The sequence below is a fragment of the Oncorhynchus mykiss genome, chromosome 15 (assembly GCF_057628025.1).
Source record: "Oncorhynchus mykiss isolate SJ-2025 chromosome 15, ASM5762802v1, whole genome shotgun sequence".
Taxonomy (NCBI): Eukaryota; Metazoa; Chordata; class Actinopteri; order Salmoniformes; family Salmonidae; genus Oncorhynchus; species Oncorhynchus mykiss.
This window is the reverse complement of record NC_143036.1, coordinates 46,210,652-46,232,996: the sequence shown is the minus strand read 5'-3', so window position 1 is coordinate 46,232,996 and position 22,345 is coordinate 46,210,652. Positions and strand designations below refer to the sequence as shown.

Below are 22,345 nucleotides of genomic sequence, written 5' to 3'. Positions count from 1 at the left end.
CGGCACAACCCAAGGGGGGGCGCCAACCCAGACAGGAAGATCACATCAGTGGCTCAACCCACTCAAGTGACGCACACCTCCTAGGGACGGCATGGAAGACCACCATTAAGCCAGTGACTCAGCCCCTGTAATAGGGTTAGAGGCAGAGAATCCCAGTGGAGAGAGGGGAAGCGGCTAGGCAAAGACAGCAAGGGCGGTTCGTTGCTCCAGAGCCTTTCCGTTCACCTTCACACTCCTGGGCCAGACTACAGTCAATCATAGCACCTACTGAAGCGATGAATCTTCAGTAAAGACTTAAAGGTTGAGACCGAGTCTGTCTCTAACGGGTAGGCAGACCATTCCATAAAAATGTAGCTCTATAGGAGAAAGCCCTGCCTCCAGCTGTTTGCTTAGAAATTCTAGGGACAATTAGGAGGCCTGCGTCTTGAGACCGTAGCGTACGTGTAGGTATGTACGGCAGGACCAAATCGGAAATATAGGTAGGAGGAAGCCCATGTAATGCTTTGTAGGTTAGCAGTAAAACCTTGAAATCAGCCCTTGCCTTAACAGGAAAGGAGTCAAGGAAGGGGGGCTGGCACTGGAGTAATATGATCACATTTTGGGCTTCTAGTCAGGATTCTAGCAGCCGTATTTAGCACTAACTGAAGTTTATTTCGTGCTTTATCCGGGTAGCCAGAAAGTAGAGCTTTGCAGTAGTCGAACCTAGAAGTAACAAAAGCATGGATTCATTTTTCTGCATCATCCTTGAAACAGTCTTGAAATGTTCGTCAAAAAAGAGATCAGGGTCCAGAGTAACGCCGAGGTCCTTCACAGTTTTATTTGAGACGACTGTACAACCATCAAGATTTGTCAGATTCAACAGAAGAGCTCTTTGTTTCTTGGGACCTAGAATAAGCATCTATGTTTTGTCCGAGTTTAAAAGTAGAACATTTGCAGCCATCCACTTCCTTGTGTCTGAAACACAGGCTTCTAGCGAGGGCAATTTTAGTGCTTCACCATGTTTCATTGAAATGTACAGCTGTGTGTCATCCGCATAACAGTGAAAGTTAACATTATGTTTTCGAATGACATCCCCAAGAGGTAAAATATATAGTGAAAACAATAATGGTCCTAAACGGAACCTTGAGGAACATCGAAATTTACAGTTGATTTGTCAGAGGACAAACCACAGAGACAAACTGATATCTTTCCGACAGATAAGATCTAAACTAGGCCAGAATTTGTCCGTGTAGACCAATTTGAGTTTCCAAACTCTCCAAAAGAATGTGGTGATCGGAGGTATCAAAAGCAGCACTAAGTTCTAGGAGCATGAGGACAGATGCAGAGCCTCGGTCTTACGCCATTAAAAGGTAATTTACCACCTTCACACCTGCAGTCTCAGTGCTATGATGGGGTCTAAAACCAGACTGAGACATTTCGTATACATTGTTTGTCTTCAGGAAGGCAGTGAGTTGCTGTGCAACAGATTGTTTTTGTTTTTTTAAAGGAATGGAAGATTCGATATAGGCCGATAGTTTTTGTATATTTTCTGGGTCAAGGTTTGGCTTTTTCAAGAGAGGCTTTATTACTGCCACTTTTAGTGAGTTTGGTACACATCCGGTGGATAGAGAGCCGTTTATTATGTTCAACATAGGAGGGCCAAGCACAGGAAGCACCTCTTTCAGTAGTTTAGTTGGAATAGGGTCCAGTATGCAGCTTGAAGGTTTAGAGGCCATGATTATTTTCATCATTGTGTCAAGAGATATAGTACTAAAACACTTGAGTGTCTCTCTTTATCCTTGGTCCTGGCAGAGTTGTGCAGACTCAGGACAACTGAGCTTTGGAGGAATACGCAGATTTAATACGTTGAGTCTGTAATTTGCTTTCTAATGATCATGATTTTTTCCTCAAAGAAGTTCATGAATTTATTACTGCTGAAGTGAAAGCCATCCTCTCTTGGGGAATGCTGCTTCTTAGTTAGCTTTGCGACAGTATCAAAAATAATTTTTCCTCAATTAAGTTGGAAAAATAGGGTGATCGAGCAGCAGTGAGGGCTCTGCGATACTGCACGGTACTGTCTTTCCAAACTAGTCGTTAGACTTCCAGCTTGGTGTCTCGCCATTTCCATTCCAATTTTCTGGAAGCCTGCTTCAGAGCTCGGGTATTTTCTGTATACCAGGGAGCTAGTTTCTTATGACAAATGTTTTTAGTTTTTAGGGGTGCAACTGCATCTAGGGGATTGCGCAAGGTTAAATTGAGTTCCTCCCCAACTAGAGAAACAAAAGTTCACAGCATGGCTGGGTGCTAACATACAAACACAGAGCAAAGAACTGAGGAACACTAAGGGTTTAAATACATTCAAGGGAAATGAGGCACAGGTGCAACTAATAACTAGAACAAGGGAAAAACAAAAGGGTCAAAAACCTGAACAATCCTGGCCAAATCCTGACAATATCCATGGGATAAGATGCAGTTTATAGTTGTTTTTCTTGTTTGTGCTGTCCTGGGACTGAGTGTCTGATGTCTACTTGGAATTTGGATCTGTTTACCCCGCAATTTGGTTGCTACAGTTGATTTGGACATTTTCAACAGTTTTTTTCTCAATGGTGGGATTTACAGGATAATGTATCTTGGTTTTGTCAATATCCACTGGGATAGGCAAATTAGTAGGCTTAGACCCATTGCTTTTTTCCCCATTTACATTTCTCCTCTCCTGAATAGAGACTCAAGCAGCCCTTATTGTGGACAGTAAATATTCAGCCATAAATGTGTATTCACAAAGTTTGTTTTCAACTTAGAGAGCTCGTAGGTTTTAGTTTACACGAAGCTTTAGCTAGTAAGAGCAAGATGGAAAGTGAGCAACAGCGTATCTCTACAAGTGTTTTCATGTTTGATTGTTGGGATTGTGGTTTATGTCCAACAATCGGCACGGTGGGGTTTCTGTTTTTTTCTATGTTAAATGTCATTTCCTTCTTATAGAGACACAGGTCACTTCAGTGTTCAAACTAAAGTTGAAACATTACCTGACTATTTACATCTGAGGAATTCCCAGTCGGTTGTATATTAGAAACCCAGCCCATGCATAATTCACTAATATATGTCACATTCAAAGTAAAAGGTCTTAACAGCCCAGTTTAGAGGAAAATACCTTAAGAAATTAAAGGCTGACATTGTGTTTTTGCAAGAAACACATCTTACAGCCAGCGAACACAAGAAATTGAAGAGGGAATGGGTAGGACAAGTATTCGCATCCTCTTTTAACTTCAAAGCAAGAGGAACTGCAATTTTGATAAGTAAACCCATTCCCTTCTGTGTCAGCAACATCATGTCTGATCCCTAAAGCAGGTTTGTTTTGGTGCAAAGGCATATGTATTCGGAGTCTTGGACCCTATTGAATATTTATGCTCCTAACTTCAACTTCAGTTTATTCAGAATGTCTTCCTTCCTTCAGGTTGCTAAAGCACCATCAGTATTAGATACTGAGTATCTCCACAGATTGCTTAGTGACCATTCTCCTCTGGTATTATCAATCTCCATTCCTACTAAGCTAAATGGAGCATATACAGTACTGTGCAAACATTTTGGGCAGGTATGAAAAAACAAAATGCAAAGTGAGTGAACAGAAGAAAAATCTACATCAAATCAATATGTGGTGTGACGACCCTTTGCCTTCAAAACAGCATCAATTATTCTACATTGGCTTGCGAAAGTATTCACCCCTTTGGCATTTTTCCTATTTTGTTGCCTTACAACGAGGAATTAAAATGTTTTTTTTGGGGGGGGTGTATCATTTGATTTACACAACATGCCTACCACTTTGAAGATGTAACATTTATTTTCTTGTGAAACATACAAGAAATAAGACACAAAAAAAATGAAAAATTGAACTATTCGCCCCCCTATAAGCTTGGCACATCTGGCCGCTGGGATTTTTGCCCATTCTTCATTTAAATGTTTCCCCTTAAACCACTTGAGTGTTGCTTTAGCAGTATGCTTAGGGTCATTGTCCTGCTGGAAGGTGAACCTCCGTCCCAGTCTCAAATCTCTGGAAGACTGAAACAGGTTTCCCTCAAGAATTTCCCTGTATTTAGCGCCATCCATCATTCCTTCAATTCTGACCAGTTTCCCAGTCCCTGTCAATAAAAAAACATCCCCACAGCATGATGCTGCCACCACCATTCTTCAATGTGGGGAAGATGTTCTTGGGGTGATGAGAGGTGTTGGGTTTGCGCCAGACATAGCTTTTTCCTTGATGGCCAAAAAGCTAAATTTTTGTCTCTTCTTACCAGAATACCTTCCTCCATATGTTTGGGGAGTCTCCGACATGCTTTTTGACAAACACCACACGTTTGGTTATTTGTTTCTTAAGCAATGGCTTTTTTCTGGCCAATCTTCCATAAAGCCCAGCTCTGTGGAGTGTACGGCTTAAAGTGGTCCTATACTCCAATCTCCACTGTGGAGCTTTGCAGCTCCTTCAGGGTTATCTTTGGTCTCTTTGTTGCCTCACTGATTAATGACCTCCATGCCTGGTCTGAGAGTTTTGGTGGGTGGCCCTCTCTTGGCAGGTTTGTTGTGGTACCATGTTCTTTCCATTTTTTAATAATGGATTTAATGGTGCTCCGTGGGATGTTCAAAGTTTTGGATATTTTTTAATAACCCAACTCTGATCTGTACTTCTCCACAACTTTGTCCCTGACCTGTTTGGAGAGCTCCTTGGTCCTCATGGTACCCCTTGCTTAGTGGTGTTGAAGACTCTGGGGCCTTTCAGAACAGGTGTATATATACACTAAGATCATGTGACAGATCATGTGACACTTAGATTGCACATAGGTGGACTTGATTTAACTAATTGTGTGACTACTGAACGTAATTGGTTGCATCAGATCTTATTTAGGTGCTTCTTTACAAAGGGGGTGAATACATATGTATGCAACACTTCTTTTTTTTTTTTTTTTTTTTTACAAATCTTTTTTTTCATTTCACCAATTTGGACTATTTTGATTATGCCCATTACATGAAATCCAAATAAAAATCTATTTAAATTACAGGTTGTAATGCAACAAAATAGGAAAAACTCAAAGGGGATGAATACTTTTGCAAGGCACTGTAGGTACACTTGTACACTGTTTTTGAAGGAACTCAGCAGGTAGGTTGGCCCAAACATCTTGGAGAACTAACCACAGTTATTCTGTGGATTTCGGCAGCCTCAGATGCTTCTGTCTCTTTATGTAATACCAGTAAGACTCAATGATGTTGAGATCAGGGCTCTGTGGGGGCCATACCATCACTTCCAGGACTCCTTGTTCTTCTTTACGCTGAAGATTGTAATTAATGACTTTCGCTGTATGTTTGAGGTCATTGTCATGCTGCAGAATACATTTGGGGCCAATCAGATGCCTCCTTTATGGAATGGCATGATGGATAAGTATCTGCCTGTGCTTCTCAGCATTGAGGAGACCATTAATTCTGACCAAATCCCGAACTCCATTTGCAGAAATGCAGCCCCAAACTTGCAAGGAACCTTCACCATGCTTCACTGTTGCCTGCAGACACTCATTCGTGTACCACTCTCCAGCCCTTCGGCTAAAGACAAATAGTTCCTGTGTTTTCGTGCATAGTTGAGTCGCTTGGTCTTGTTTCCATGTCAGCGGTATGGCTTTTTGGCCACTTCTGACCAGACTTCTCCGGACAGTAGATGGGTGTACCAGGGTCCCACTGTTTTCTGCCAATACTGAGCTGATGGCACATCTGGACATCTTCTGATTGCAAAGGGAAGTAAGCATGATGTGTCTTTCATCTGCTTCAGTAAGTTTCCTTGGCCGACCACTGCGTCTACGGTCCTCAACGTTGCCCGTTTCTTTGTGCTTCTTCAAAAGAAACCCCTGTCTGCCTTGAAATGTCTGCCTGGGAGAGACCTTGCTGATGCAGTATAACTACCTTGTGTCTTGTTGCTGTGCTCAGTCTTGCCATGGTGTATGACTTTTGACAGTAAACTGTCTTCAGCAACCTCACCTTCTAAGCTGAGTTTGGCTGTTCCTCACCAAGTTTTATTCCTTCTACACAGCTGTTTCTGTTTCAGTTAATGATTGTTTCAACCTACATATTGAATTGATGATCATTAGCACCTGTTTGGTATAATTGTTTAATCATACACTTGACTATATGCCTATAAAATCCCTGACTTTGTGCAAGTGTACCTACAATTAATTGATGCTGTTTTGAAGGCAAAGGGTGGTCACACCAAATATAGATTTGATTTAGATTTTTCTTCTGTTCACAGACTAACTTGCATTTAGTTCATTGATAAATATAATATATCAACATGTCTATTTTTGAAAGCACTCTTACTCTGCAACATTACTTTACACCTGCCTAAAACTTTTTCACAGTACTGTAGATGGAGACTAAATTCTACACTCCTGGAGCAACCTGAATTTTGTGCATTCATCAAAGAGCAGATCAAGAGTTTTACTTTGACAAACAAACCCTCCGCTCCTGACAGTTTCATTCTTTGGGACGCATTGAAAGCCTATCTGAGGGGACAGAACGTTTCCTACACTAAAGAGTTGAAGAGAAAACACAGTGCGAAACTGAATCCCCTTGAATCTGAAATCTCTGAGCTAAAGAACCTGAAATATAGTACTCTGAACACGTATCAAGCTGAGAAGGCCGTCACTAAATCAAAACAGCATTACTACGAGCTTGGAGAGAAAGCACACAAAGTATTGGAATGGCAACTGAAAGCAGAGGAAAGTAGTAGGACAATTAAGGCTATAGAAACTCTTACTAATGAGATATCTTTCGACCCTACTGAAATTAATGATACTTTTAAGAAACATTATGAGGACCTCTATACTTCCCAATCAAGCAATGATCTATAAGAGATCAACTCTTTTCTCTCCTCTCTCAACCTCCCATGACGGTCAGAGGAAGACAGAGAGTGCCTGAGGAAACAGTCTTCAGTCCCTGAATTGTTGGAGGCCTTCTAATAAATCCCCTGGATTGAAATCCCACTCCAGAGTTCTATAAAGAATTTAAGGAGCTGTTGGTACCGTACCTTACGGAGGTGCTTAAAACTGTTTTCCAGAGTCAGTAATTCACAAGAAAGGGAAAAACCATTAAAGTGCGCCTCCTATAGACCAATCTCTGTCCTTAATACAGATAGTAAACTGGTCACCAAGATGCTCTATAAGAGACTAGAGTCATGTCTCCCCCTGTTGGTCAACAACAACATGGTAGCAGCACAAACCCCACCTCTTTGCCCTCGCTATCGAACTGGCTGAGGCTATTGGAACGTGCCCTGACATACATGGCTTTGAGGTGGGCCCCCATACCCATAAGTTATCACTCTTTGTGTACGACCTCATCTTATTTCCAACGAACCCGGAACATTCCCTCTCTCATTTACATGATCTATTACAGTGTTATAGTTCTTTCTCCGGATATAAGGTCAATTTTGATAAAAGCGAAATCATACCGTTGTCTGTCTTTGACCATCATAACATCAGGCATAAGTTTCCTTATTAGATGGTCACCTATGGGCTTCACATATTTGGGCATAATGGTGGATGGTAACCTGAACAACCTCTATAAACTCAATCTAGCCAGCTTGTTGCAAAAGGTGGAGGGTAACCTGTGTAAATGGATGGACTTGCCTCTCACTCTACTGGGTAATATGAATGTAATTAAAATGAATGTCCTGCCCAGATTTCTACATTTGTTTCAATCTCTCCCCATCCCTGTGCCTGTAACAATATTTTCCTCTGACGACAAGCTGACCAGACGGTTTAGGACAGGAAATATATAAAAACTATCAGACAACCTTTTAATTATACATTCTGTCCTGGCATGGTGCAAACCGCATGAGCGGTTCAGACGAGAGGGATTTCTTTCCCCTAAAACCCCTCTATGGAACAATAGATTGATTCCTATGTGTTTCCATAATAGTAACTTTAGACCATGGTCTGATAAGGGGATCACTCTTCTGTAACATTGTTATGGTCAAATCAAATCAAATCAAATGTATTTATATAGCCCTTCGTACATCAGCTGATATCTCAAAGTGCTGTACAGAAGCCCAGCCTAAAACCCCAAACAGCAAGCAATGCAGGTGTAGAAGCACGGTGGCTAGGAAAAACTCCCTAGAAAGGCCAAAACCTAGGAAGAAACCTAGAGAGGAACCAGGCTATGAGGGGTGGCCAGTCCTCTTCTGTCTGTGCCGGGGGGAGATTATAACAGATAAGATGTTCAAATGTTCATAAATGACCAGCATGGTCGAATAATAATAAGGCAGAACAGTTGAAACTGGAGCAGCAGCACGGTCAGGTGGACTGGGGACAGCAAGGAGTCATCATGTCAGGTATTTCTGGTGCATGGTCCTAGGGCTCAGGTCCTCCGAGAGAGAGAAAGAAAGAGAGAATGAGAGAGAGCATATGTGGGATGGCCAGTCCTCTTCTGGCTGTGCCGGGTGGAGATTATAACAGAACATGGCCAAGATGTTCAAATGTTCATAAATGACCAGCATGGTCGAATAATGATAAGGTAGAACAGTTTAAACTGGACCAACCCAGACAGGATGACCACATCAGTGAATCAACCCACTCAGGTGACGCACCCCCTCCAGGGACGGCATGAGAGAGCCCCAGTAAGCCAGTGACTCAGCCCCTGTAATAGGGTTAGAGGCAGAGAATCCCAGTGGAAAGAGGGGAACCGGCCAGGCATAGACAGCAAGGGCGGTTCGTTGCTCCAGAGCCTTTCCGTTCACCTTCCCACTCCTGGGCCAGACTACACTCAATCATATGACCTACTGAAGAGATGAGTCTTCAGTAAAGACTTAAAGGTTGAGACCGAGTTTGCGTCTCTGACATGGGTAGGCAGACCGTTCCATAAAAATTGAGCTCTATAGGAGAAAGCCCTGCCTCCAGCTGTTTGCTTAGAAATTCTAGGGACAATTAGGAGGCCTGCGTCTTGTGACCATAGCGTACGAGTAGGTATGTACGGCAGGACCAAATCAGAGAGATAGGTAGGAGCAAGCCCATGTAATGCTTTGTAGGTTAGCAGTAAAACCTTGAAATCAGCCCTTGCTTTGACAGGAAGCCAGTGTAGAGAGGCTAGCACTGGAGTAATATGATCAAATTTTTTGGTTCTAGTCAGGATTCTAGCAGCCGTATTTAGCACTAACTGAAGTTTATTTAGTGCTTTATCCGGGTAGCCGGAAAGTAGAGCATTGCAGTAGTCTAACCTAGAAGTGACAAAAGCATAGATTAATTTTTCTGCATCATTTTTGGACAGAAAGTTTCTGATTTTTGCAATGTTACGTAGATGGAAAAAAGCTGTCCTTGAAATGGTCTTGATATGTTCTTCAAAAGAGAGATCAGGGTCCAGAGTAACGCCGAGGTCCTTCACAGTTTTATTTGAGACGACTGTACAACCATTAAGATTAATTGTCAGATTCAACAGAAGATCTCTTTGTTTCTTGGGACCTAGAACAAGCATCTCTGTTTTGTCCGAGTTTAAAAGTAGAACGTTTGCAGCCATCCACTTCCTTATGTCTGAAACACATGCTTCTAGCAAGGGCAATTTTGGGGCTTCACCATGTTTCATTGAAATGTACAGCTGTGTGTCATCCGCATAGCAGTGAAAGTTAACATTATGTTTTCGAATAACATCCCCAAGAGGTAAAATATATAGTGAAAACAATAGTGGTCCTAAAACGGAACCTTGAGGAACACCGACATTTACAGTTGATTTGTCAGAGGACAAACCATTCACAGAGACAAACTGATATCTTTCCGACAGATAAGATCTAAACCAGGCCAGAACGTGTCCGTGTAGACCAATTTGGGTTTCCAATCTTTCCAAAAGAATGTGGTGATCGATGGTATCAAAAGCAGCACTAAGGTCTAGGAGCACGAGGACAGATGCAGAGCCTCGGTCCAATGCCATTAAAATGTCATTTACCACCTTCACAAGTGCTGTCTCAGTGCTATGATGGGGTCTAAAACCAGACTGAAGCATTTCGTATACATTGTTTGTCTTCAGGAAGGCACTGAGTTGTTGCGCAACAGCCTTTTCTAAAATTTTTGAGAGGAATGGAAGATTCGATATAGGCCGATAGTTTTTTTATATTTTCTGGGTCAAGGTTTGGCTTTTTCAAGAGAGGCTTTATTACTGCCACTTTTAGTGAGTTTGGTACACATCCGGTGGATAGAGAGCCGTTTATTATGTTCAACATAGGAGGGCCAAGCACAGGAAGCAGCTCTTTCAGTAGTTTAGTTGGAATAGGGTCCAGTATGTAGCTTGAAGGTTTAGAGGCCATGATTATTTTCATCATTGTGTCAAGAGATATAGTACTAAAACACTTGAGCGTCTCTCTTGATCCTAGGTCCTGGCAGAGTTGTGCAGACTCAGGACAACTGAGCTTTGAAGGAATATGCAGATTTAAGGAGGAGTCCGTAATTTGCTTTCTAATAATCATAATCTTTTTCTCAAAGAAGTTCATGAATTTATCACTGCTAAAGTGAAAGTCATCCTCTCTTGGGGAATGCTGCTTTTTAGTTAGCTTTGCGACAGTATCAAAAAGGAATTTCGGATTGTTCTTATTTTCCTCAATTAAGTTAGAAAAATAGGATGATCGAGCAGCAGTAAGGGCTCTTCGGTACTGCACAGTACTGTCTTTCCAAGCTAGTCGGAAGACTTCCAGTTTGGTGTGGCGCCATTTCCGTTCCAATTTTCTGGAAGCTTGCTTCAGAGCTCGGGTATTTTCTGTGTACCAGGGAGCTAGTTTCTTATCAGAAATGTTTTTAGTTTTTAGGGGTGCAACTGCATCTAGGGTATTGCGCAAGGTTAAATTGAGTTCCTCAGTTAGGTGGTTAACTGATTTTTGTCCTCTGCCGTCCTTGGGTAGACAGAGGGAATCTGGAAGGACATCAAGGAATCTTTGTGTTGTCTGTGAATTTATAGCACGACTTTTGATGATCCTTGGTTGGGGTCTGAGCAGATTATTTGTTGCAATTGCAAACGTAATAAAATGGTGGTCCGATAGTCCAGGATTATGAGGAAAAACATTAAGATCCACAACATTTATTCCATGGGACAAAACTAGGTCCAGCGTATGACTGTGACAGTGAGTGGGTCCAGAGACATGTTGGAGAAAACCCACTGAGTCGATGATGGCTCCGAAAGCCTTTTGGAGTGGGTCTGTGGACTTTTCCATGTGAATATTAAAGTCACCAAAGATTAGAATATTATCTACTATGACTACAAGGTCCGATAGGAATTCAGGGAACTCAGTGAGGAACGCTGTATATGGCCCAGTAGGCCTGTAAACAGTAGCTATAAAAAGTGATTGAGTAGGCTGCATAGATTTCATGACTAGAAGCTCAAAAGACGAAAACGTCATTTTTTTTTTTTGTAAATTGAAATTTCCTATTGTAAATGTTAGCAACACCTCCGCCTTTGCAGGATGCACGGGGGATATGGTCACTAGTGTAGCCAGGAGGTGAGGCCTCATTTAACACAGTAAATTCATCAGGCTTAAGCCATGTTTCAGTCAGGCCAATCACATCAAGATTATGATCAGTGATTAGTTCATTGACTATAATTGCCTTTGAAGTAAGGGATCTAACATTAAGTAGCCCTATTTTGAGATGTGAGGTATCATGATCTCTTTCAATAATGACAGGAATGGAGGTGGTCTTTATCCTAGTGAGATTGCTAAGGCGAACACTGCCATGTTTAGTTTTGCCCAACCTAGGTCGAGGAGGGAGTTCTTATGTCTTTTGATCAGCTGAAACAGAAATACCACAATACTACTAACAGGGACTTCTTTAGCTACCTACAACTACGAAACTTTATTAGGGTGACTCTCAAGGGACAATGGAACCTACCTAAGATGTCACCTATTGAACAACTATGCCACGCAGACCAACCACTGTTCGTGACCATTTCCCGTGTTTACGATGCTCTTATGTCAGGACTACCACTGCCTGAGCTAGATAAACCCAGACTTAGATGGGGAAAAGATCTGAGTATTAATCTTGATGAGGGTCTATGGAGAGGGTCTATGGAGTGACCTATGCAGGGATGGTGTTACTTCCACGTTGAACTCCAGATACAGATGATGGAACATTCCTGCATTCCACTTGGCAGTGTTCAAAACCGTTCAACATCGTTTCTGGCAGGGGGATGCGATACCATATCCTCAATTCACGGGGTTGTATTCCCTTTAGGCCCGGAGGTCTGTCTACTGGGTGACTTTACTCATTCCAATCTTAGGCAAAGCCATACTATAAAGCTAACAGAAATATTGCTAGCGATTGCCAATAAATGTATTGACTTGAAATGGAAATCGGATTCCCCCTGCCAGTTGCAATGTGGCTATCAGAAGTTAATAATTGTATCCCACTGTAGAAAATTACTTACTGCTTGAGGAACGAAGACATTTTACAGAATTTGGCAACCTTTTATTGATTATTTGGAGGAACTCCCCTCACATCGATTGCATCTCTATATAATCCTTAAGTTTCACACTTAATGTATAATATGTAGCCTACATATTGACCATATGACCCAATGTCTCATTCTTTTTTTATTATTATAATGTATAATTTTTTCAAATATATTTTTTGTTGTATTGCATAGTTTAAATGTGTATGCAAACTTTCGACTTCAACTGTATTTAAATAGTGAAGTAGGGTGGCGAGTTTTTAGTGCATGTAGGGTTAGATTGTAGGGTATTTGTTCATTTATTTGTAGTTCTAGTTATTTTAAAGCAAAGTATAAGGGAGGTATACTCTAGTCCAGCAGGTGGCGGTAATGAAACCTTTATTGGATGCCAACCTCATCGAAGAAGGGACACGTAGGTGAACAAATATATTTGATAGCTATTCATCTGATTGATAAAGTTGATTAAAATACAATTAACAAGCCTGCTATCTTGAAACTGCTGGGGGAAAGGTAGCTTAACGTTATCTTATCTTACCCCCACCAACAGAGTTCACCTTAGCTAGCTAGCTAACCCCCACCAACATAGTTCACCTTAGGTAGCTAGCTAGCTAGAGTAGCTAGCTAGCTAGACTCTAGCTAGAGTTCTAGAAAATAAAAACGAGTTATATAATTGATAGTTATATTGGTAGGTAGGTACTGAAGATTTGAGCAGTTTTTGTCAAACTACTTTGTTCCCTTGCCCGGCATGAAAAATGCCTGTCCTTGTTTTACTGCAAATAGGCTGTGTTGTTTTCATATAATCTGGCTGATTAGGGGGCTTGTGCACATTTACATTAGTGTTTCATTAAGTTAACTGACTAACATAATTATTTTTCATGTTTTGTTTGCATTTGGCATTGCTGACAGGCCAGTATGCTGCTGGGCAGGGCCCATATTCACAAAGAATTTCATAGTAGTGATTTTAGAATAAGTTTTGCCTTCACACTGAGTACAATTACATTGACACGTTGGAGGGTTATCCTAGATCACTATCCCTACTCTGTGACGCTTTGTGAATATGGGCCCTGGAAGAAATCTGTTGCCTTATACCTTGCACAGCAGTCCTTTCACCACAGGACCCTAGAGCAGGGGTGGGCAACCCTGTTTCTGGAGTGCTGCAAGACCCTAGAGCAGAGGTAGGCAACTCTGTTCCTGGAGTGCTGCAGGACCCTAGAGCAGGGGTAGACAACCCTGTTCCTGGTGTGCTGCAGGACCCTAGACCAGGGGTAGACAACCCTGTTCCTGGAGTGCTGCAGGACCCTAGTGCAGGGGTAGAAAACCCTGTTCCTGGAGTGCTGCAGGACCCTACGGCAGGGGTAGACAACCCTGTTCCTGGAGTGCTGCAGGACCCTAGAGTAGGTGTAAACAACCCTGTTCCTGGAGTGCTGCAGGACCCTAAAGCAGGGGTAGACAACCCTGTTCCTGGAGTGCTGAAGGACCCTAGAGAAGGGCTAGGCAACCCTGTTCCTGGAGTGCCGCAGCTACAACAGTCATTTACCACATTAACAATGTCTACACTGTATTTCTGATCCATTTGATGTTATTTTAATGAACAAAAAATTTGCTTTTCTTTCAAAAACAAGGACATTTCTAAGTGACCCCGAACTTTTGAACGGTAGTATATATTAGTTGACACACCTGTGTGATGTCTGATATACATTAATAAAAATGTATTCACCCTGGACATGAGACTTGCATTTACTTTAGACCATCTGAATCATAAGCTCCAAGCTGTCTTTGTTTCAGTTACCACAGATGTTAGTAAAAGTTGGTGACAAACATGTTATGAAAATGTTATTATTTTGTAATCTAACAACATTTTCACGAGTTTATACAAAACTTTATTGCATTTGGTCATCCCCAAAATGCAGCCTTTAAAAGCCTTGATAGTTGCATCCTTCCTCAGGAAAAGCATATAGCTGACAACAGGGTGGCAGGAGTTTTGATCTGCACTTCTAGAGTTCCATAGCCCTGCAGACTCACCTTGGGATAGGAGGATGGACACGTGTTAGTTTTGATAAAAGTCTGGGAGACTTTTACAGGGAGGAGAGAGCATGAAATTTGGAATGAGTATGATAAATCTAATCCAACCAGTGGCTGTGGATAATATACTGTCATCACACAGGCAGACTGCCACAGTGGTTTACATGGTGCATATGAGTGTAGCTCTGGAGAGATTGCAGGTCGTTGGTTAGATGGCTCTTGCGTGCTAGAAAGAGAGTGAGCCCTGACCTCCCACTGGCCCAGGGCATCCTGCCTAGTATCATGCAATGTAAAGGAAAAGAATAATATCATGACTTACTGAGAGAGTGCTCCATGTTCCTGCTGGTAGCAAGCCTCAACCTGGATGCAGAGAAATGTCCTGCCTTGCAGTATGGTTTCATCTATCCCCACCTGGCTCCAAGAAATCAGATGACAAACCTGCAGAGACTAACAAGAAAATGGTACCTGTATTTATGATTCATGTATCAGTATCCATATTTCACATGTATGTCTTTAAATGACAATAGATCTGAGTATGCATGCCATTTTCTGATAACGGCTATGACAAATTTCACATACATGAGATGTTATAGCTAGTTAAACTATTTTTTTTTTTATGGCACCATGCCGCATCTCACTAACATTTCCTAAGTTAAACAGTAAATGCAACGATTGTGGCTAATCCGTATTGTGGCTAGCTTCACATAGCTAGGTGATTTTATTCCATCACGACAACATGCTCCTCCTTACTTGACTGTAGTTAGCTAGCTGCTAGCTTATTAAGTATCCACTCTATTATTTAATAAGTGATCTAGTTAACGTGAGTTAGCTAACATGCATTGCTTCTGACATGCCACGATCCTGCTTGCTTTACATCTGACAAATATTGAACTACCTTGAAAATAATGTTTTTTGATAACTGTTGATAAGTTCATTAGCTAGCAAGCTAAATGTAAAACTAAGTCTGGCTATGAAACACAGCTAGCTAGCCAACTCAACTTTATCAGTTGTAGCCAAGCTAGCTAGCTTGATGCTCAGTAATGTTAGTTTACCATGCTTTTCTGGACATTCCTCTCGTCGGCTCCTTGCCTACTTTTGTCATGTCCCTGTCACTGTGAGGGGGGAGGGTTGCCCTGCTCTGCCCTGGTGGACACTGGGTCCACAGTAACCCTGGTGAGGTCAGATATTGTGCCAGGTTGGAGCCCACAACTGTGCAGCTCTGCACAGTCACAGGTTAGCTGGCACCCATGAAAGGGAAGGGAATGATGACTCTGACAGTAGGGGGCAGGACTGTGCGTCATCCTGTGTGGGTGGCGGCTGTGCAGGACCCTTGTATCCTGGGGTTGGACTTTATTAGGAGCACAGGCTGCCAGTTAGGGGCACACTGAGCTTCCAGGGAGGGTCGGCAGTCACCATGCCCCCCCCTAATGTCACATTCACTCAACCCAACCAACCCTTTACTCCAACACAGAGACTCATGGCTGCCCCCCCCCCCCTCCCCCATATCTGTGTGTGACTTTTCCCCAGCCTCTCTGTCAACTACGACTGTGTGTTACATTCCCCCAGCTACCTCCACGACACATCCCTCCGTGAGCCCGGCCGCGCCCCCCCAGCCCAGTTACCCCAGATGGGAGAGGAAAGGACACTGTCTGCAGTGAGGGAGATATGGTGGAGGAACTGTGTTCATCTTGACCCGAGCAGCAGGAATGGTTGTGGCAGTTGCTGTTTGAATTCAGAGACAGCTTTGCGCTGAGTGAGGAAGAGGTGGGTCAGACTCATCTGGTGCAGCGTGAGATCGACACAGGTGATGCTCGGCCCATCAAGATGCGTCCTCACCGTATCCTGTTGGCACACCAGGAGGCGGCAGACAAGGCTGTGTTGGAGATGCAGCGGGCAGACTTCATCGAGCCCTCAGACAGCCCCTGGGCGGCGCCAGTCGTCATGGTTCCTAAAAAGGGGGGCAAGCTGAGGTTCTGTGCGGACTACAGGTGGCTGAATGAGGTAACCAGGAAGGACTCATACCCCATACCACGTATGGATGATTCGCTGGACCTTGTTAGGGGGTCCTCCTGGTTCTCCTCACTAGACCTCCGCAGTGGCTACTGGCAGGTGCCCCTCTCCCCAGAGGCCAGAACCAAAACTGCGTTCTCCACTAACAGAGGATACTGGCAGTTCAAGGTCCTGTGCTTCGGCCTGTGCAACGCTCCAGCTACTTTTGAGCGTTTGATGGACAGGGTGCTGGATGGCATCCCCCACCAGCAGTGTCTGGTATACCTCGATGACATCCTGGCCCATGGCAGTGCCTTCCAGTCAGCCCTTGTGGCGCTACAGCTTGTGCTGGAGTGGGTGGCTGCCGTAGGTCGCAGGTCTCAACACCCTGAAACGTGCACTGATCGAGGCCTCGTGCTCGCCCCCTGACCTCACCTTGCCCATGGGTGGGGTGCTGGCCCATGTGGAGCCAGAGGGTGAGAGAGTGGTGGCATACTTCAGCAAAACATTTAACAAACATGAGCGCCGCTACTGTGTCACCCGGCGGGAGCTCTTGGCTGTTGTGGTTTCCATCAACTTCAAGAACTACCTGGGTGGCCTGTCCTTTACTGTAAGGACTGACCACTCTGCTCTTCAGTGGCTCATGTCTTTCATAGAGCCAGAGGGGCAGGTGGCATGCTGATTGGAAGAGTTTCAGCCGTACGACTTCACAATTGTGCACAGGGCAGGGGCATGCCACTCCAACGCCATGTCCCGTTGGTCCTGTATTGCAGGCAGGTGCCACCACTGTGAGCAGAGAGAGGGACGTGAGAGAGAGCTGTGTGCAGAGGAGGGGGTCTGTGCCACAGTCTGTCGGCCCTGTGAGCTGCAGACTGTTGAAGTGGCTGAATGGGGGCAGCAGCAGGGGCGCAGCTGAGACTCTCACTCGCGACCAAATTGTTGTGGTCAAAGTTTGAGAGACTGCGCCTGGCTGATGGCGTGCTACAGCAGGCATGGGAGAGGAGAGGTGGTGGTCCCAAAAGCGCTGCAAGAGGCTGTGCTCCAGAGCACTCATGGGGGGGGGGTGGGGAGAGGACACTTTTGTGTCACAAAAACACTCCGCCACCTCCGTCAGGCCTTTTACTGGGGGAAGCACAAGAGGGATGTGGAGGACTTTTTCCGCATCTGTGACAACTGCACAGTGAGAAAGGGTCCCCCAGGCTGCTCTCATGCTCAGCTCCAACAGTTCCCAGTGGGGGCTCCCATGGAGAGGTTGGGAGTGGATGTAGTTGGGCCGTTTCCCACCACAGACAGTGGAAACCGCTGGGTGCTCACAGCCATGGACTATTTCATAAAATGGCCCGAGGCTTATGCTCTGCCTGACCAGGAGGCAGAGACCATTGTCAATGCTCTGACAGTGGGGATGTTCAGCAGGTTTGGAGCTGCGGAGTCCATCCACAGCAACCAAGGCAGAAACTTTGAGTCCCGTGTGTTCGCCACCATGTTTGAGAGGCTGGGTATGCACAAGACCCGCACTACTCCTCTCCATCCTCAAAGTGACGGAGCGCTTCAACAAAACGCTTGGACAGCAGCTGGCCATTGTCTCTGCCAAACACCAGCATGACTGGGACAAGCACCTGGCTATGGTCCTCATGGCATACCACTCCCCTGTCCAAGACTTCCTGCACACCTGCCCTCCTCATGCTGGGGAGAGAGATCCGCACCCCTGCGGAGATGGTGTTTGGTCGGCCCCTGGATAGCCCTCGTGTGCCCCCGGGGCAGGAGTATGCCCGGAGACTCCAGGACCGCCTGGAGAGAGCCCACACCTTCACCAGAGAGCAGCTGGTGATATAATATAATAGATTTTATCTCCAATTTCCACCCCCAAAGTGAGATTTCATATTGATACACACCTATATGTGCTACACATTATTGTTTGGGGGTGCCTTTAACATGGCCTTTAAACTTTGAACACGTTCTGTCATACTGAATGCAGCCCAGTCAAATGAAATTGATCAATGAGCCGTGGCATTGATCTAGCAATGGTGTGTTAGATACCACCCACATATGTTTGCTTGAACCCCCTCATTATCATTTTGGAGGAAGAATTACATAAATAATTTAAGAAATAATATTAATGAAAAAATTAAAGAAAGTGGGATTCATTATTTAAATCATTCTTTATCTATTTATGTGTTTATTCGTGTTTTATCTATTTATGTGTTTATGTTTACAATGTTACTACCACTTTTCACATCCAAATAAATAAATGAACTGAGGTGTGTGAAAACCGAATATGAATATCAAATTAGGGGTGGCAGGTAGCCTAGTGTGTAGAGCGTTGGGCCAGTACCGAAAGGTTGCTAGATCGAATCCCTGAGCTGATAAGGTAAAAATCTGTTGTTCTGCCCCTGAAAAAGGCATTTAACTCACTGTTCCTAGACTGTCATTGTAAATAAGGAATTGTTCTTAACTGACTTGCCTAGATAAATAAAGGGTGGAAAAATATATATATCTATGTTGACTTGAACAGAATACAGTGTAGTGTGTACACAGTAGAATATAATGCTTATAAGAGTAGGTCCCTGACTGGGAATGGAACCTGGTTGTGACAGTGAGTGCCGAATCCTAACTAGGCAGCGGTAGATGTTGTTGAATATTCAATTTAAATAACCTGGACAGAAAGTACCATCACAAAAATCTTTTCTTCTCTTCTCCACTTGATCCCTGTTGCTTTCTCATCTCCTCTCCTCCCCACCCATCCATTTCTCTCTCTTCTATCTCCCTTACCCCCACCCACTGCCCTTTCTCAGTGGTACAACAAGACTGACTACCCCATCTTCGCCCAGTACCAGCGGTACAGGAGGCTCCACCCCCTCCAGCCCTTCTACATCCTGCACCCCAGCTTTGAGTGGCAGCTCTGGCAGCGAATCCAGGACAACATGGCCGAACCCATCCAGAAGAACCCGCCCTCCTCTGGACTGCTGGGTAAACTATACAGTGAATTCTACTAACCTTTTGGTTACCATATAGAGATCAAGGCAGATCAGGGGTAGAACTCAATAGTCTATCATATCAAATTGTATTTGTCACATGCTTCATAAACAACAGGTGTAGACTGCTTACTGATGGGCCCTTCCAAACATTGCAGAGAGAAAATATACACAGGGTACCAGTAAAAGTGCAGGGATATAAGGTAATTGAGGTAGGTAGGGATAAAGTGACTAGGCAAAGGGATAACCAATGAACAGTAACAGCAGCGTATGTGATGAGTCAAAAGAGATTAGTGCAAAAAGGGTCTATGCAGATATTCCGGGTAGCTTTTGGTTAACTATTTAACTAACTATTTAGCAGTTTTATAGCTTGGGGGTAGAAGCTGTTCAGGGTCCTGTTGGTTCCAGACTAGATGCATCGGTACTGCTTGCCATGCGGTAGTAGAAAGAACAGTCTATGACTTGGGTGGCAAGAGATTTTTAGGGTCAAATCTTTTTTCCTGCCTCCTGATGGGAAGTGTGTGGACCATGATACTTTCTTGGTGATGTGGACTTCGAGGAACTTGATGCTCTCGACCTTGTTCCACAACAGACCCATCGATGTGGATGGGGGCGTGCTCGGCCCTCCGTTTCATGTAGTCCACAATTAGCTCCTTTTTTCCTGCTGACGTTGAGCGAGAGGTTGTTATCCTGGAACCACACTGCCTGGTCTCTGACTTGCTCCCTGTAAGCTGTCTCATCGTCATCGGTGATCAGGCCGTCGTGACGTCTGCAAACTTAATAATTGTGTTGGAGTCATGCATGGCCCCACAGTCGTGGGTGAACAGGGAGTACTGGAGGGGACTAAACATGCACCCTGAGGGGCTCCCGTGTTGAGGGTCAGCGTGGCGGATGTGCTGTTGCCTACCCTCATTACCTGGGGGCGGCCTGTCAGGAAGTCCAGGGTCCTTAGCTTAGTGATGAGCTTGGAGGGCACAATGGTGTTGAACGCTGAGGTGTATTCAATGAACAGCATTCTCACGTCGGTGTGCCTTTTGTCCAGGTGGGAAATCAGTGTGGGTGCAATAGAGATTATGTCATCTATGGATCTGTTGGGGCGGTATGCGAATTGGAGTGGGTCCAGGGTGTCTGGGATGACGGTGTTGTGAGCCATGGTGTTGATCAGCCTTTCAAAGCATTTCATGGCTACAGATGAGTGCTACTGGGCGATAGTCATTTAGACAGGTTACCTTGGCTGAGGTTGAAAATATCAGTGAAGAAACTTGCCAGCGCATACTCTGAGTGTGAGTCCTGGTAATGCGTCTAGCCCTGCGGCATTGTGAATGTTAACCTGTTTAAAGGTCTTACTCACATTGGCTATGGAAAGCATGATCACACATTCATCTGGAATAGCTGGTGCTCTCATGCATAGTTCACTTTTGCTAGCCTCAAAGCTTGCATAGAAGGTTTTTAGCTCATCTGGTAGCCTTGCGTCACTGGACAGCTCGTTTCCCTTTGTAATCCAGGATAGTTTGCTAGCCCTGCCACATCCCATGATTGTCAGAGCTGGTGTAGTAGGATTCGGTCTTGGTCCTGTATTGATGCCTTGCTTGTTTGATGGTTTGTGGGAGGGCGTAGCGGGATTTCTTATAAGCGCACAGATTATAGTCCCACTTATTGAAAGCGGCAGCTGTAGCCTTTCAATTCAGTGCCGATATTGGCTATAGTCAATCCATGGCATCTGGTTGGGATATGTACAGTTGAAGTCAGAAGTTTACGTACACTTAGGTTGGAGTCATTAAAACTAGTTTTTCCAACAACTCCACAAATGTCTTGTTAACAAACTATAGTTTTGGAAAGTCAGTTAGAAAGTCTACTTAGTGTATAACACATGTCACTTTTTCCAACAATTGTTTACAGACAGATTATTTCACTTATAATTCACTGTATCACAATTCCAGTGGGTCAGAAGTTTACATACACTAAGTTGACTGTGCATTTAAACAGCTTGGAATATTACAAAAAATGATGTTTTGGCTTCAGAAGCTTCTGATAGGCTAATTGACATAATTTGAGTCAATTGGAGGTGTACCTGTGGATGTATTTCAAGGCCTACCTTCAAACTCAGTGCCTCTTTGCTTGACATCATGGGAAAATCAAAAGATATCAGCCAAGACTGATCCCGGGTCCGGGAGAATTGTCAGCAACTACACTAATTAGCATAGCGCAACGGTCAAATAATTTTACTAGAAAATGTTCATATTCATGAAATCACAAGTGAAATATAGCGAAGCACAGCTTAGCCATTTGTTAATCACCCTGTCGTCTCAGATTTTGAAATTATGCTTTACAGCGATAGCAAGACAAGCGTTTGTGTAAGTTTATCGATAGCCTAGCATAGCATTATGTCCAGCTAGCAGCAGGAAGCTTGGTCACGAAAATCAGAAAAGCGATCAAATGAACTGTTTACCTTTGATGATCTTCGGATGTTTTCACTGACGAGACTCCCAGTTAGAAAGCAAATGTTCCTTTTGTTCCATAAAGATTCTTTTTATACCCAAAATACCTCAGTTTGTTTGTCACGTTATGTTCAGAAATCCACCGGAAATAGCGGTCACGACAACGGCGAAAAAAAAATTCTAATTATATCCATAATATCGACAGAAACGTGGCAAACGTTTTTTATAATCAATCCTCAAGGTGTTTTTCAAATATCTATTCGATAATATGTCAACCGGGAAGGTTGGCTTTTCAGTAGGACCGGGAGGAAAAATGGCTACCTCTCTCTTTTACGCAAGAATCACTCTGGGAGCCATCAGCTGGCCACTTACACAATGTGTTCGTTTACGCTCATTCTTCAACATAAAGGCGTGAAACTACGTCTAAAGGCTGTAGACACCTTAAGGAAGACGTAGAAAAATGAATCTTGTTGATATCCCTTTCAATGGGCAATAAGG

At 43.8% G+C, this 22,345-nt stretch overlaps 1 protein-coding gene across 2 annotated transcripts in view; it reads left to right on the top strand.

Annotated features, from left to right (window-relative positions):
* Positions 1 to 22,345, top strand: part of st6gal1 (ST6 beta-galactosamide alpha-2,6-sialyltranferase 1) — a 160,048-nt gene that overhangs the window by 117,490 nt on the left and 20,213 nt on the right. For both annotated transcript variants that reach the window (XM_021563263.3, XM_021563264.3), the window contains exon 8: positions 19,230 to 19,404. In XM_021563263.3, coding sequence (XP_021418938.1) covers positions 19,230 to 19,404 — 175 coding nt within the window. The remainder of the gene's footprint in view (positions 1 to 19,229; positions 19,405 to 22,345) is intronic.